General features: G+C 34.8%; 2 protein-coding genes across 5 annotated transcripts; one reads left to right on the forward strand and one right to left on the reverse strand.

The window, feature by feature from the left end:
• The first annotated feature begins 556 nt into the window (after nt 1–556).
• Nucleotides 557–1,390, forward strand: LOC132616496 (NAC domain containing protein 52-like). The gene has a single exon (XM_060330929.1). The coding sequence runs from the start codon at nt 557–559 to the stop codon at nt 1,388–1,390; it is 834 nt and encodes a 277-aa protein (XP_060186912.1).
• Nucleotides 1,391–2,410: 1,020 nt separating this feature from the next.
• LOC132644394 (F-box/LRR-repeat protein At3g03360-like) lies at nt 2,411–6,163 on the reverse strand. Of its 4 annotated transcripts, none has more exons than XM_060360997.1 (4): nt 6,108–6,163; nt 3,916–4,896; nt 3,434–3,604; nt 2,411–2,961 (listed from the first exon to the last, which is right to left on the reverse strand). In XM_060360997.1, the coding sequence occupies exons 2-4, from the start codon at nt 4,864–4,866 to the stop codon at nt 2,656–2,658; spliced, it is 1,428 nt and encodes a 475-aa protein (XP_060216980.1). In that variant the 5' UTR covers nt 4,867–4,896; nt 6,108–6,163; the 3' UTR covers nt 2,411–2,655. The 4 variants fall into 4 exon arrangements, with proteins under 4 accessions (XP_060216980.1, XP_060216986.1, XP_060216990.1 ...); XM_060361003.1 differs by having other exon boundaries at nt 3,916–4,889; nt 6,108–6,152; XM_060361007.1 differs by lacking the exon at nt 6,108–6,163 and having other exon boundaries at nt 3,916–4,289; nt 4,401–6,074.
• Nucleotides 6,164–14,726: the final 8,563 nt, after the last annotated feature.

Below are 14,726 nucleotides of genomic sequence, written 5' to 3' on the forward strand. Positions count from 1 at the left end.
AGATTAAATAATCAAAATGAGAAAGTATCCTCCATCAAACCCTTTTCAATGTCTTGGGTCCAAGCACCATTCAAGGCAAGATATAAGAATTAAGAGCATCCAATCCAATAGCCAATTCCAAAACTACCTCACCATCTTTTTCTCTAACATAAAACTTTAATTTTTCAAGAATACCTTGACTTTATAAAAATTAGCACAAAAGTATTTGAAGCGGTCGAAACGGCGGTGACATGTATTTGTATGAGAAATCCTTTTTACTTTCAAAATCACATAGTAACAAGTTTCCAAATATTAACCTTTAAAAAAAGTTTCCTAAGTTGTATCTAGTTTGATTTCCTACAAAGGTAAGGATTTCAGTTATAATTTGTCGAATTTACTTGGGCTTTATGGACCAATAGCCTTCATCAACCTTTTTGTTCTATAAAAAAAATACTCATAAGTCATAAAGCCCTATTTTATGATAAAAACTTACTATACACTTCTCTTTTCGCTTTTTTCATCTTTGAAAAAGTTTGTTCTTTTGTTCTTTCATCTGCAAGAAAGTGTCAATAATATCATGGAGTTGGTTGAACTTGCACAAGGATTTTGTCCGACGGATTCAGAGTTACTCACCTTCCTTTTGAGGTTTATTGCTAAAGAACCATTGTGCGACAATGATTTTATTACTGAGCATGATGTTTACAAACAAGAACCTTGGGAAACTTATAGCCATGGTCGCCACTGTGGAGGACAAGATAATGGGGACACTAGCATTTACCGCTACTTCATTACACCAACGAAGAAGAAACATGGCAGATTAATTTGCAGGACTGTGCGTAAAAATATTGGAACTTGGAAGCAGCAAGATAAGGGAAAAGATGTGGTAATGAAGGGTTTGAATAATGGACGAAAGAATAGTCTATGCTATGAAAGTACTAAGTGCCGTCCTGATGATCAGAACGACGGGAAGTGGCTCATGACGGAATATGAGTTTTCTGAAACTGTTCTTAAAGAGTTCAAAAATTTTGAGTTTAAAGATAATGTTATTTGTGCCCTAAGAAAGAAGTCCAAAAAAAAGCCTTCTAACGGTATTCAAAGTAGCAATCTGAATCCTATTGTTATGGGTCATTCTACAAAAAAGAAGGTGGATACAGAGCCGTTGTTGGATCAGGAATATAAGGCGATCAGTCCTATCAATATTGTTGAAAAGCCAACGGTGGAATCTGCTGGTGAAGAGAATGGTGCATTGGAGCTAAGTACTGCTCAAATTCAAGAATTTGAGAACAATCAGGTGACACATACAGGTGACACATTGTCGGACAAGAACCAGATACAATATCAACCAACAGCACAGCAAGAAGGTTGTATATTTGGTGTTCATGAAGACCATATTGCATATTTGGAACTTTAAGCCAAGGTTGAACGACTAACTATTGGGGGCAACTCTGCTATGAGGAACAATCAGGTGCAAACTCAAGAGGGAGGCATGTTAGATGATGCGACTATGAGGATAGATTGGCTGCAATTAGGATGAATCACACTACACTAATGTTGGACCAATGATTTTGGCAGTCTACAAGCTCTCAAGAATCGCTACTACATCAACAGTTTCAACTAACTTAGTGGCTAGTAGTATACTTAGCTTCTTAAAAATGTTTTTAGGGAGTCAAACAAATGAACTTAGACTTGTACTTTTTAAATTTCTGGAGCATACTTAAATTCTACATTTCAATATGAGCAAAAATTATAACTTATCATGTCGCTTCACAATACTATAGCTGCGACGTCTCAATACCAAATTAGTTGAGGTCGACTATATATATCTCCACTATCCATGTAGCAAAGATTACAACATATCATGTCGTTTAAGGAACTTATTTTCCTAGAGAATATATTTTTCAAATATTTTGACCAACCAAACATGGAAAGATTAGAAAATATTTTCCTCCATATCAAACACACCCTCAGTGAATACAATTTGGCAATTAACACCTATGTTGCTCGGACTCTCCAAAAATGATGCCGCACCCGTGTCGGATCCTTCAAAAATGCACTACTTTTGGAGGATCCGACACGCATCCGTGTCCATTTTTGAAGAGTCCGAGTAACATAGATTAACACGCGTGGCACAGTAACATGAGAAGCAACGGCGGATATTTCCCTACGCATATTCACAGAGAATGAAATCTGGGTTGTGAGTGAAGTGAATAGGGGACCCATTTATATCATCACACTAGTAGCTAGCACAAGATTAGGAAGAAAAATAGCAAGAGCACACAACAGGAATAGTAACCAAGTAACTCAGTATAGTAGCCACAACAAGGGCACAATAGACAATACCCAGCCTCCGTGCTTGAGTGGCCACAGTTCAGATTTCCACCAATAAGAAATAAACAAATGTCGACAGAAACAAGCCCATTGAGTCGTAATGAATATAGAAATACTATTTTCGCAAATGACATTCAACCTTAGAGCAAGCATTCTTACATGATAATCAGAGAAGAAACACACTGTGCTTAGACATGAAGAACTACTAAAAACTACTTGGATACTGATAAGTAGAATCCGAACCTTTTCTGTCAACTACAAACCAGTTTCAAATATAAAACAAAAGGTTGTTAAGTATGCAGGTTGTTAAGTATGCAGCGATCACTACAAAAGAGAGGCATAAGATCATCAATAAGAAAAGACAACTGAAGCATGTGGAGAAGATCTTGGAATGCTTAGAAACTCCTGTTCCATCTTAACATAATCCCGAGGCACATAGTACCTTTTGAATTTGCCAGAAAGGACAAACTTCTTTAGCACTGTTGCATTCTTGAGCAAATATTTTACCAATGGTAGTACAAACTTACTTTCACTTAGTTGTCCATAAAAGTTAATGAACTTGATGGTCTTTAGATGTAGCAATGAGCAGTTAACATTATGTGCCCCAAACCTCCTGCTCTGTTCATCCTCATTTGTGTACCTTGACAACAGGCCCTGCAGGAAAGAATCCGATATATTAACCAGTTATTCTCCTTTAGGTAGAAAGCCAAGGAATTGGTTGAAGACAAATTAAAAAGGTGATAAATTTTGCGAAAGATTAGTCCTCCTATCCAGAAACACTATTTTTGCTTACACATTAGAGGCTTAACTCCTAAAATTTTGCAAAAGATTGAACCTTCTCAATCTTCTCTTTACTTGAGGATTTAACCAGTTCAATTCTAACCCCTTGTTTGAAGAGGTAAGGCCGTCCAAGTCCCCTCTTCGTAACCTTTTATCATTGTCTATGAAATAAACCAGTAAGGTGGTTTAAATTAAAAGAACAACAACCAAACTGTTAATGATTTTTTTCCTAAAGTACTTACAATCAGAAATATATTTATATATCTCGTCTTCGTCTCCACAAATAGTTGTTTGATATTAATAGCATGAACTAATGAGTATAAAGCTCTAAAGGAAGGAAACTTACTTTTGGTTTGTGGTCATTCCAGTCAATGACCAATGTCTCCAGATCTAAAGAACTCTGCAGAAAGCTGCAAATTCCAGGGAAGTCCAACTGTTCTAAGGCTGCGTTAAGTTTTAAAAATTGCCAGCTTGATTGTGGAAACAGCCGCCCTTTCAACTCCAGTACGGACAGGAACTTATACAAACCAGAATATGTCAAAAACAAGGAAATGCAATATACTTAACAAATGACATGAAAATAATTGAATAATTCGTAAAAACAGCTTCGACTATAGGACTGTGTTTTGCCACAAGCCACGCCAAAGAGTTCAAGATCGGTTCGGAAATCTACGGATTGATTTTTAAACACTTGGAAAACCCCCACAAAGGTAGGGGTAAGGTTTGTGTAAACCCCAGCCTCCCCAGATCCAACTTGTGGGATTAAATAATAAGTCGCAAAACGGAAAAATAAAATCTAAATTTGGATAGCCAAGAGTATGAATAAACCTCAGTACACCACGGGCCCAATTCAAGATTCTTGACATGGGCAACGCTGTGAAGAAGTTCCTGCAAGTATCTACACTCCTTGTCCAGTTTGTCTTGTTCATCTCCAACTTCAAAAAAATCAACATTTAAGGAAAGGACCGCAGTGACAAGTGAAGCCACATTCCTCAGCTGCAAGCGTATCTCATCACAGCACAACCCCAAAAGTTCCAAATGTCGAATATACGGGGCAAATATTTCGAGCCAATGTATATGTTCATCATCACTTTCTGTTTCGTAGTTTGTTATGATCAATTTTCTCAGCTTGAGAGAGCTAATGTCCAAACGACGAATGCCACAAACTTTATCTAGTTCCAAGCACTCCAAATTAGGGGAACCTGATAATATATTTTCCATTACACCTTCCGTCAAAGCAAGGTACCCAATCGAAAGAGAAACTAGACTAGTCCAATTAACACTACCACCAGAAGGGTTTAGCTGGCAGTTACCTAGAACCAATTTCCTCAATGACGTATTCGTACAGGCAAACTGAGGAAACAGATATGCGAACTCTGGATAAATTTTTTGGTCAAATTGAAGTGTAAACTCTTCAACATTAGCAACGTTAGTAGCAAAATGTACCCAAAAATCAAGATGTTCAGTAAGATAGTCCTTGTATATATAGGGGAAAACCCTGAATGCTTGGATTTTCTCGCAAGACCTCCAATAATGAAGCTCTCTATTGGTGGAAGCTGCGAAAGCGAGAATTTTCTTTTTGTTAATTTTAGATTCATAGGGATACTTGGGGAAGTGGAAATCAAGTGATACCGGAACGGACTTCCAAAGAAATCTCCATTGTTTAGATAATGCACTGGTCCTCACAACTTGTTTACTGTCCGGCAACATAGAGAGGATGTGGAGTAGAATCAGCTCCGGTAGATCAGTGAGTCGGTCTTTCGCCATGAGTATTTCCATGCAGTACAAGTTTCAATTGTAATCTGTTTTCTGCTCCATAAACATCACTTACAGTTGGTATAGAGATTGTTTTATGTGGAAAAAGCAAGTAAACAAATAAAAATCTCCGGTACATGAAGGAAGTACATGTTAATCGTTCAAAGACAAGAATAAGCAAACAAAGACATTCAAGCAATTTAAGTTTCTAACATATTAATTTAAGAAATGTACAAAATCAGTGATCACATGGAAAGAAGAGTTACAACTCAAGGTCACACGATGCTTGAGATATTGTTGGCAAGAAAAAACTTCTTCATACAAGTATTAGCAACATGAACAGTCCAACAATACAAAAATCAAAACCATCTAACAATGTGACTTATGTAGTTTATAGACGCATCAAATAATGCTTAAAACACATCTTCATATTAATCAAGCTTCCAAAGTCAGCATATCACTGTTTAAACATAGTTCATTACTTTAAGCTGTATGATAGGAACTCAGACGAACAAGCTAGTCAAGATAAACAGGCCCTCGAACTTGCCTCAGCTGGCAGGTATGCCCCCAAACTTTGGGTGTGCACAAGTAGGCACCTCAACTTGTATAAAGTTGAACACGTAAATACAAATGCTGACGTGGCACTGACATGACACAAATTGGCAAGTATGCCCCCCAACTTTGCTTGTGCACAATCAGGCACACGTAAACACAAATGCTGACGTGGCACTGACATGACACATAAATTTTGGAGGTGGGTGTTCAACTGACAAAGTGAAAGACAAGTTGAAGTGCTTACTTGCGCACACCCAAAGTTAAAGGGCATACTTTACAACTAAGGCCAAGTTTAAGGGTCTGTTTATGTATACATGATCGACATAACCTTACAGATAAATAATGATCATATTTATCAGAGATACACGTGGGAATAATATTCCACTTTTGATCATCTATAACAGGTAAGTGGAACAATCACGTACAAGTTGAAATGCATTTTATGTTTTTATCAAACAAAATTACAACATGAAAATAGAGTTACTTAATACTACTTCATAATTCTACTTCGAGTACGTTAAAATCAGAATTAACAAAACTAAGTAAATCACAGATTAATCCTTTAAACTTCGAAAAAAACAAAAAATTCGTCATAACAATTAAAACAAACTCTGTTATCATTCTTCACAGTCGCATCAAATTTATGAATTGCAGAATAAACTGCTGATTATTCAAGTGGTGTTGCAAAACAAAGAGAATGAGAGAATTACATGAATTCAGTATTTATCGAATCACTGCTCTTTCAGATATTTTTTGTGATTTTAGCAGTTGAGTATTTAGCTGGCCCTTATATATAGTGAATCGGCCTGGGCTCAAATTTGGTATGGGCCAGCCCAGCTGACTCGGGTCATTCGCACAAATGGCCCTATTTCAGCGTGGTCTTTAATTTTTGGCCCTTCAGCATTTTTAGCGCTGCATAATTTAAATTCCGCAAGACATAGTTTATGTTTAGGCATATGTATAATAGTATCCACATAAGTTATGTCGGACAAGGCAAAATATGAAAATTCTTTCACCCTTTTTGTGTGCACTTACGGACTTAGCTCCGAGCATACTTGATGTGTGTATACTAAAAGACAACTAAAATTACATAAACAAAGTCAAACTTCATATACAATTTAAGTTTATGAAATTTAAGACAAAAAATACAAAAAAAAATTATTCACACATTTAATTAAAAAGGGAATATGTGTTTTTGGTAATGGGAGGGGTAAAAGGAAAAGCATATATTCCCTTTAGTATATATACTTTAATTCTACATTAACATGACAATTACAACTTATCAGGTAATACAATAACTATGACGTCTCAAACCTAAATTAGTTGGGGTTGACTGTATGAATTTCCACTATCGAATTTCTCTATTAAGACCCATTTCAATCTACTAATATTCAATAATTTAGGCTTTGTGACACTAAAAGTTTTGTACCTTTTCTAAATGACATACAAATGCCTAACAAGACTAAGAGACTCCTAGTGAATATTTAACCTAAAGTAATTATACCGACATGGCTAAGTATTGATTTCAACTAATTAGTATTACCTATATGATGCAAATTGAGGTACCAAGGTCGATACGAAGAGTGAGGGTGTGGGCTATCCTCGACATGGAAGTCTTCAATCATCCGCGAAGATCTTAAAGTGTCATGAAAGATTTATTAAAAAAGCTTTTAAAGTCCATAACATGCTTAAATGAATTTATGAGGAAAGTGATTACAACCAAAGAGGTCATCAACGGTTTTGGAGCATACTGCCAACCATTATGAGCTTAGATAACTTAAAGAAAGCATGGCAAGAAGACCTCAAGACTATCAATATGCTCAAGTGATTATTTTCTATAATTTGGTCATTCTTGTAATTAGGCTATTTTTGCAAGGCTAGTATAAATAGACTTAAGTTTTTCACATTTGAGTTAGTTAGTTTTTGGATGAACATTTGGTTTTAGGCTCCATTGTGAGTATTGGGGAAAGCCCTCTTATCTCTCCAATTGAACCCTCTTAATTACTTGGGTAAGCAATCCATTGTATGAGTTCAATTTCTCTTCTTCCTTGGATTAAATCTAATGATTATTGCATTTTGATTGTTAGGTTATCCTTTCTTTTCTTCTAAAATTTGTTCTCCCTCCTTCCTATTTCTTGTATTTTATCTTGCTTGTTTGAATGTGTTTCTATTTATTGTTCTTGCATCTAGAATCACATCACTATATGAATTCTTTTCCTTCTAATTTGTCCAAAATTTCACTAAGTTTGCATAGATTCAAAGAGATTATAGATCTACCGAAATATTTTTTCTTTAATGTGATCATTTTAGGTCCACCTCATCACCAGAGAAAATTCTTTTTAAGTAAAAAAATTCCACCAAAGGGGAAAATATGTCTTCATGATCACTTTCTGATGGAAGTCATTTACATTATTCAGAACATATTATATCACCGCTTCGACTGATACTTAGACATTATTGTCAATCTTTAATAGTCAAAACTTTCTTCAAACAAAATCTGCTTTGCTACCATTACTAGTATCATTATCAATAATTAATTAAAAAAAAACCTTGAAAAAAATTGAAATAAATAGAAGAGAAGGGAGTGTGTGTGTATAGTGATGCATAAAATAATAAAGAGTTTGTGCTAAGGTAGATATAAGATTTAAATATTCCTTTAGTCTACTACTAGATGTGAATTGCCTGTGTCAGCGCGGGCCCAATATAGTGAAAGATAGAATAATTATCTTTTCGGAAAAGAGTCAAATATACCCCTATATTAATAAAAAAAAGTTTAAATATACCCCTCTGATAGCTAACAGAACTGGAAGAGGAAAATATGGAATAGAGAATTTAACAGTAAAGGGAAATTAGCATAGAACATCAAGCATAGTCAGTGCAAATGCACCTTAAAGTGTATATAGCTCAGCTTCATGATGAAGAAGCTGAGTTGGCGTAACTAACTCTTATCCCTCTCTCTAATTACACAATAACTAAAGGACTAAACAGCAAAATGTAAAATAGTTATTTAACCCCTCAACTAACTTATTCTTCTAAGTCCATGTACAAAACGTAATGCATCAAGTACTCCTCTCTATAGCATAAGTACTCTATAGCATAAGTTGATTGTAACAGGTCCCCCTTGTAAAACAACTTCCTTGGTGTGACAGATACCATGGTGCATTATTATAGAGGTGGAGAGGATTCAGAAAATGATGGGGACTTTCAATGTGATAATGCATCATGTTTACAGAGAGGGAAACAACTTGGTGGATTTTTTTTAACTAACATTGCTTTTAATTTTGCAGGTACATCAAAGTTTAACATATTGTCTTAGTTACCTAGTGCAGGAAGGAAGATACTCAACATGGAAAAAATGCAAATTCCTAATTTGAGGATCAGAAATGCAAAGAGAAGCAGACCCAATGGACTACAGGTGTGATACTCAATCTCAGGTATTGAAAACCCTTCAAGGTGTGGTATTGGCCAAGGCTCATTCTGTTGAAGAGTTTGCAATACTTGAGGGACAGCATTCACTGTTGTCTGTAAGGTTTCAACACATTATTATTACTAGTTTGAGTTTCTAATTGGGTCTTACCTAATCTGGAAAAGTAGAGTGAAAATCTTGGTCTATTTAGTTCATTGTACAGCCTAGAGATATACTCTTTGTGATTGTTAACCATGTCTCTGGTGAGACCTTAGAGGGACAAAAATATAGGGTCAATCACGGGCTAAGAAAATGCTACTTAAACAAGATCAGCAAGCTCAATTTTTCACAGATTAGAACACATGTTTAGGAGGATTCTACAAATTTCAAACAATCAATAAAGGAGAAGACTATCACTAGCAGAAATGGGTCGGGATTAGCTCAACAACACAAGTGAAGGTCAATGTTGAGCTAATCCCGATCCATTTTAGAAATGAACTGGATCGGGATTATCTAGCAGAAATGGTTGTAATGAACTCATTTTAGAAAGTATAGTAATAAATAAAAGCCACTAAGCCATTTAGTGGTTGCTTATTAAAAAAAAAAAGATAAATACATTTAAATACAGCGAAATAATATACTGAAGAATTAGATATACTGTTTGTTAATACACTGAAATACACTGAAATATACTGAAATATTTTATCAAACACTTGGTGGGCATGAAGCTCCACAACTCTCATCAATGGTGTTTCTAAAACAACAACCTATTCTCTTGCTCCTAGATGATGTTACAATATCATATTGCTATAATCAATACTATTCTTCATCACTCATACGATAAACAACACCACATGATTAGCAAACATAAGAAGGGTTTTCCTCTTATTTCGACCTATCCATGGAGATTTAGCAAACGAATTGTTATGGCTGAGCTTCGACCATTAGCTGGAGATCCTCCACTGCTTTTCTTGTTACCACTGGTGTATTTTTGCTTGGAGTATCAATATCCGCCATTAAAATGGAGAGTTAGAGCTTGTTGAAGATACTCTTACAATGGCTGAAAATATATTAAAAAAAATTGAATGAACAATTGAAGAGAAATACAGCAAATAACACAACGAAAATTAGTTACCTGTAGAGATTGGGTAACGAAAATTAGTTACCTGTAGAGATTGGGTAACTGATAAGGAAGAAGAAGAAATCGTGCTAATTATGGTGAAGAATAATGGGAGTAAAATACGGTTGTGAATTGAAGATGTGAGAGAAAAATATTTTAAAAAAAAATTGTGGGTAAGTGGGAGAGAGGTACCTTATTTTTAGGGAAATACAATGCAGTTACAAAAATAAGTTATAGATGGTAATTTGATAAATAATTAAGCTATCAAAAATAATTTTAAAAAAAGATAGCTATTACTAATAAACAAGTCTTAGAGGTAGTTTATGGGCTGTAAATTTTCCAAGTAAATATTGTGCCCTTGGACGTGGACCCCATACTCCCCCCACCTGCAACTCTCCAATAAAATTTACATTGGGTCCCACATAGACAAATGGAGACGTGGATCCCATATTATTAGCTTATTTACTTCTAACTAATCTTAGATTCCCATTTATTTTTAGTTTAAAGAATTATTGCACACTATAATGGTATCCACTTTCTCATACCAATTCACTAATTTATTATATTTTACATATGATATCTTTATAATTAAGGGGGAAGTCTGTACAAATATAACATTTTAAAAACTAAATGCACTCTATACAAATACAACATTTTAACAACTAAATGCATCTATTTATTACATTTTAGTCGATCAATTTTTGTTTGGGGAAATAAGGAGTTTTGTATTAAGCTGACATCAGAAAATGTAATACATGTTATCCATAAATTTCTAAAAATAAAAAATGGAATATCCAATAAAACCGTTAGAAAAACAACGCAATAAGAGAAAGTGAATACTTTGATCTACCAACAAAAAGATCTTCATGTGTGCTCACGTGATATTCCCTCCATTTCAAAATAAGTGGTGTTTTTAGCATGGTTGCATCCTTTACAAAATTACTCATTCCTAAAAAGTAAGATGTATTTTTACTAACTTACCCTTAAATACCTCGAAAAAGATGTAGCTCTTTAGTTTTAAATGAGTGTCAAATTGGAAGAACATCATTAATGCCTTCTTGATTATGTGAAATACCACTTATTTTGAAACAAAATGTACATAAAACACAACTTATTTTTAAATAAAATGAAAAGGTAAAAACATCACTTATTTTGAAATGAAGAGAATATCATTGGGCCCGTGCTTGCACGGGCTAATCCCATCTAGTGAAATATTATAAGTGAAATTAAAACTTAATAAATAAATAAATAATCTATTTCTATATGTTAATGCAAAAACTATTGATAAAAATGCTATATTTCTATTTCATCGAGTTGTAATTATTTTACATAATTTAAATCATGTTATTTTACAGAATGTCAAGTCGATTGTGTCCCTTGGGTATTTAATAATTTTTCTGGCAGACTGTATTCCCCGTAAATAGTTTTTTGTTTCAAAATTATCTAACTAAGTGACTAGAAAACTTTAATAATAACGAATACTTCTTTAATTAAATTATTATTATTTTTATCTGTTGAGCCGGGCCTCATGTAACTAGTAATAGAAACAGAAATATATAAAGAGGTGATGAGATCACCTCCAAATTTCATGTGACAAGTAACATTCTTAGGATACATTTACTATTACCATGATACTCTTAAAATTATTATGTGGAATTTTTTAATTTTTTTTGGTAATAAAATCATTTAGGAGTTTTTTAATTTAAAAGATGGAATAATCATGTTAATATGCTGAATGTTCCTATTGCAAATAAGATTGATGTGTATAATTAAAGAAGATGAGAAATCGGTTTATTTATTTATGTATGGACACTTGAGAACACGCACAAAAGTTATTTAAAAAATTTGAACCGAAAGTGTCGAAGAGTAACACTTTATTGTGTGTTCGGTGTTCAATTTGAACACTCCCTAGTTCGAGTGTACAAATGAAATTTACTAGCAAGTTTAAGGGTTGACTCCTTTGACTTTTTCGTGTGTTTACCTTCTTATATTTTGAACTCTCTCAGTGAAAAATCCTGAATCTGCCATATATTAGAAATTCTCTTAATGCGTATAAATTTTTAGCCGTGAACTCAATTATTATCGTATTTTAACTTGATTTTCTTGTAACAACCCACAAACTTCAAATCATGATCTAACTCCTGTCCATCCTAAACCGGAGGTCTGAAGTTCGAGCACGTAAAATGAAGTGGCCTTTGTTGGGAGCACTTAACCCCAAAGTGGAACTTTCCGGCTGGATTCTAATTATTCGAGCCCTAAAAAAGTTACTGAATATCGGATAAGATAAAAGAAAATAAGTATATTATATACCTTAAATTGAAAGACCAGTCATGGTTTCAACATTAATTAAATTGAGAAATAGATTCCGTTGTTTGGTCATTAAATACGAAGTTTCCAAAAATTAACAGTTACCGTTTTTTTTTTTTTTCTTGCCATAAAATATCAACAATTTCTTCTACCGCCAAGAAGAAAAGCTTCCTAAGTTCTTAATTACTTTGGGTAAGTTTCCTACTCAGTACCAAATTTGTCCCACGCTTCCTACTTTTATTACACTTGGGTTTTACAAAAGTTCCCTAAAATTGAACTTTTTGTTCTATAAAATCAAAGTATATTTAGTCATACAATACAAGTATACAACCCTATTTTATCTCTCAATTAACTCTAATATCGGCCGCCCATACCATACTAAATACACTTGTCTTTTCCCTTGTTTTTTCATCTCTGAAAAAAAAAAGGTTCTGTCTTTCTGTTCTTTCTTCATATACATGCAAGAAAGAATTAATACTGATATGGAGTTAGAGAATCTTGAGGAAGGGTATCGTTTTCATCCAACAGATTCAGAGTTACTCACATTCCTTTTGAGGTTTATTGCTAAACAACCATTGTGTGATGATGGTTATATTACTGAGCATGATGTTTACAAACAAGAACCTTGGAAGACTTATAACCATGGTCGCCATTGTGGAGGACAAGATGATGAGGATACTAGTATTTACCGCTATTTCATTACACCAAGGCAGAAGAAAGGGAACAGTTTTTGCAGAGTTGTGGCTGAAAAACTTGGAACTTGGAAGCAGCAAGATAAGGGAAAGAATGTAACTATGAGTTATGGTAATCAGAGAAAGCCTTTGATCATCGGACGAATGAAGAGTTATTGCTATGAGACTACTAAGTATGTTCATGGGAAGTGGCTCATGAAGGAATATGTGTTCTGTGATACTCTTCTTAGAAAGTTCGAGAATTCTGAGTATAAAGATTATGTTATCTGTGCCATCAAAAAGTTGTCCAAAAAGAATTCTTCTAATGGTACTGAAAGTAGCAATCTCACAAGTATTGATTTTGTTGACGAACCAATGGTGGATACGGAGGTGACTTCAGGGGTAAATTCTGTTGAGCCGTTGATGGATCATGAATATAAGGCGATCACTCCTATCAATGTTGTTGAAGAACCAATGATGGGATCTGCTACTGGTGAAGAGAATGGTGCGTTGGAGCTAAGTACTTCTCAAATTCAAGAATCAAAGATTGCTGACTTAAAGAACGCGATGCCAGAAAATAATGTTCTTGAAATAATGGATACATTGGATCAGGACTGTGAGATGATCAGTCCTATCAATATTGCTGAAGAACCACTGATGGAATTTGATGATCTTGAGGTGAAAATCCAAGAGGCTGCTGGTGAAGAGAACGGTGTTTTGGGGCCAACTACTTCTCAAATTCAAGAATTTGAGAACGCGATGCCAGAAATTAATCTGCCTAAAGAAAAGGATAGATTGACTGAAAATACAGGTGACACAGTGTTGGACAAGAGCCAGACACAGGAGGGTTGTATTATTGTTGCTAATGAAGACTATACTGCATATTTGGAACTTGAGGCCAAGAGTACAAGCTTAGTTGAACTAATAACTGTTGGGGGAGACTCTGCTATGAAGAACAATCAAGTGCAAACTCAAGAGGCTCCTGGAGATGAGATTAATCGTCTGTTGAGGCAAACTAGTTTTTCTCAGATTCATCAACCTGTGATCCCTGACTTTGCGAATGGACCAGAAAAAACTATGCCTGAAATATTGAATACTGTAGCTGAATATATGGGTGTCACAGTGTTGATGTATCCGGACTATGAGCTGACCACTCCTTTCGATTTTTCTGAACAACCAATAGTAGAATATAATGAACCTCAGGTGCAGACTCAAGAGGCTGCTGGTGAAGAGAATGGTCTGTTGCGGCTAACTGATATTTCTCAAAATCAAGAACATGTGATGCCAGAAATTAATGTGCCTGAAATGTTTGATACGGGTGACACACTGTTTGAGAAGAATGAGACACAACAAGAGACACTTTGTGAAACAGAAGAATTGAGCTTTATTTCTGACCTTGTGGAAGACATGTTAGATCATGCGACTATGAAGGAGAGATTGGCTGCAAGTAGGATGGATCACAATACATTAATGTTGGACCAACAGTTTTGGCTGTCGAAGACGTATTTACAAGATATGCTGCTATGAAGAATTGGTACTACCTCAACAGTTTCCAGCTAACTTAGTGGACAGTACTAACTAGTTAGGTTCAATTCTTGAATCTTAAAGTGAGTTATTTGCACAATAACTGTACATACTGCATGCTTATCAATGGAGGTTTACATTCTTTTTTCCTTTGTGCTTGTGAATGGTTAAGAGAATATCTTTTTGAAGCAACAAGAAATTTTGAGCTGCTTCTTAGTCCTCTTTGGTTTAATGTTTATAAGAGTTTATGTAAATTCTATTTGTCCAGATTTAGTGTTCAGTTTCTAATTTAGACAAAGAA

The sequence above is a fragment of the Lycium barbarum genome, chromosome 1, assembly GCF_019175385.1.
Source record: "Lycium barbarum isolate Lr01 chromosome 1, ASM1917538v2, whole genome shotgun sequence".
In the NCBI taxonomy this organism is placed as follows: Eukaryota; Viridiplantae; Streptophyta; class Magnoliopsida; order Solanales; family Solanaceae; genus Lycium; species Lycium barbarum.

What these genes read in the sequence shown, in the direction of transcription:
- LOC132616496 (XM_060330929.1), top strand. Translation starts at nt 557, where the DNA reads ATGGAGTTGGTTGAACTTGCACAAGGATTTTGTCCGACGGATTCAGAG.
- LOC132644394 (XM_060360997.1), bottom strand. Translation starts at nt 4,866, where the DNA reads ATGGAAATACTCATGGCGAAAGACCGACTCACTGATCTACCGGAGCTG. An exon ending in TGGGCCCGTGGTGTACTGAG is followed by an intron (nt 3,605 to 3,915) that starts GTTTATTCATAC and finishes GGTTTGTATAAG; the next exon opens with TTCCTGTCCGTACTGGAGTT. An exon ending in GGAATGACCACAAACCAAAA is followed by an intron (nt 2,962 to 3,433) that starts GTAAGTTTCCTT and finishes TCTTTCCTGCAG; the next exon opens with GGCCTGTTGTCAAGGTACAC.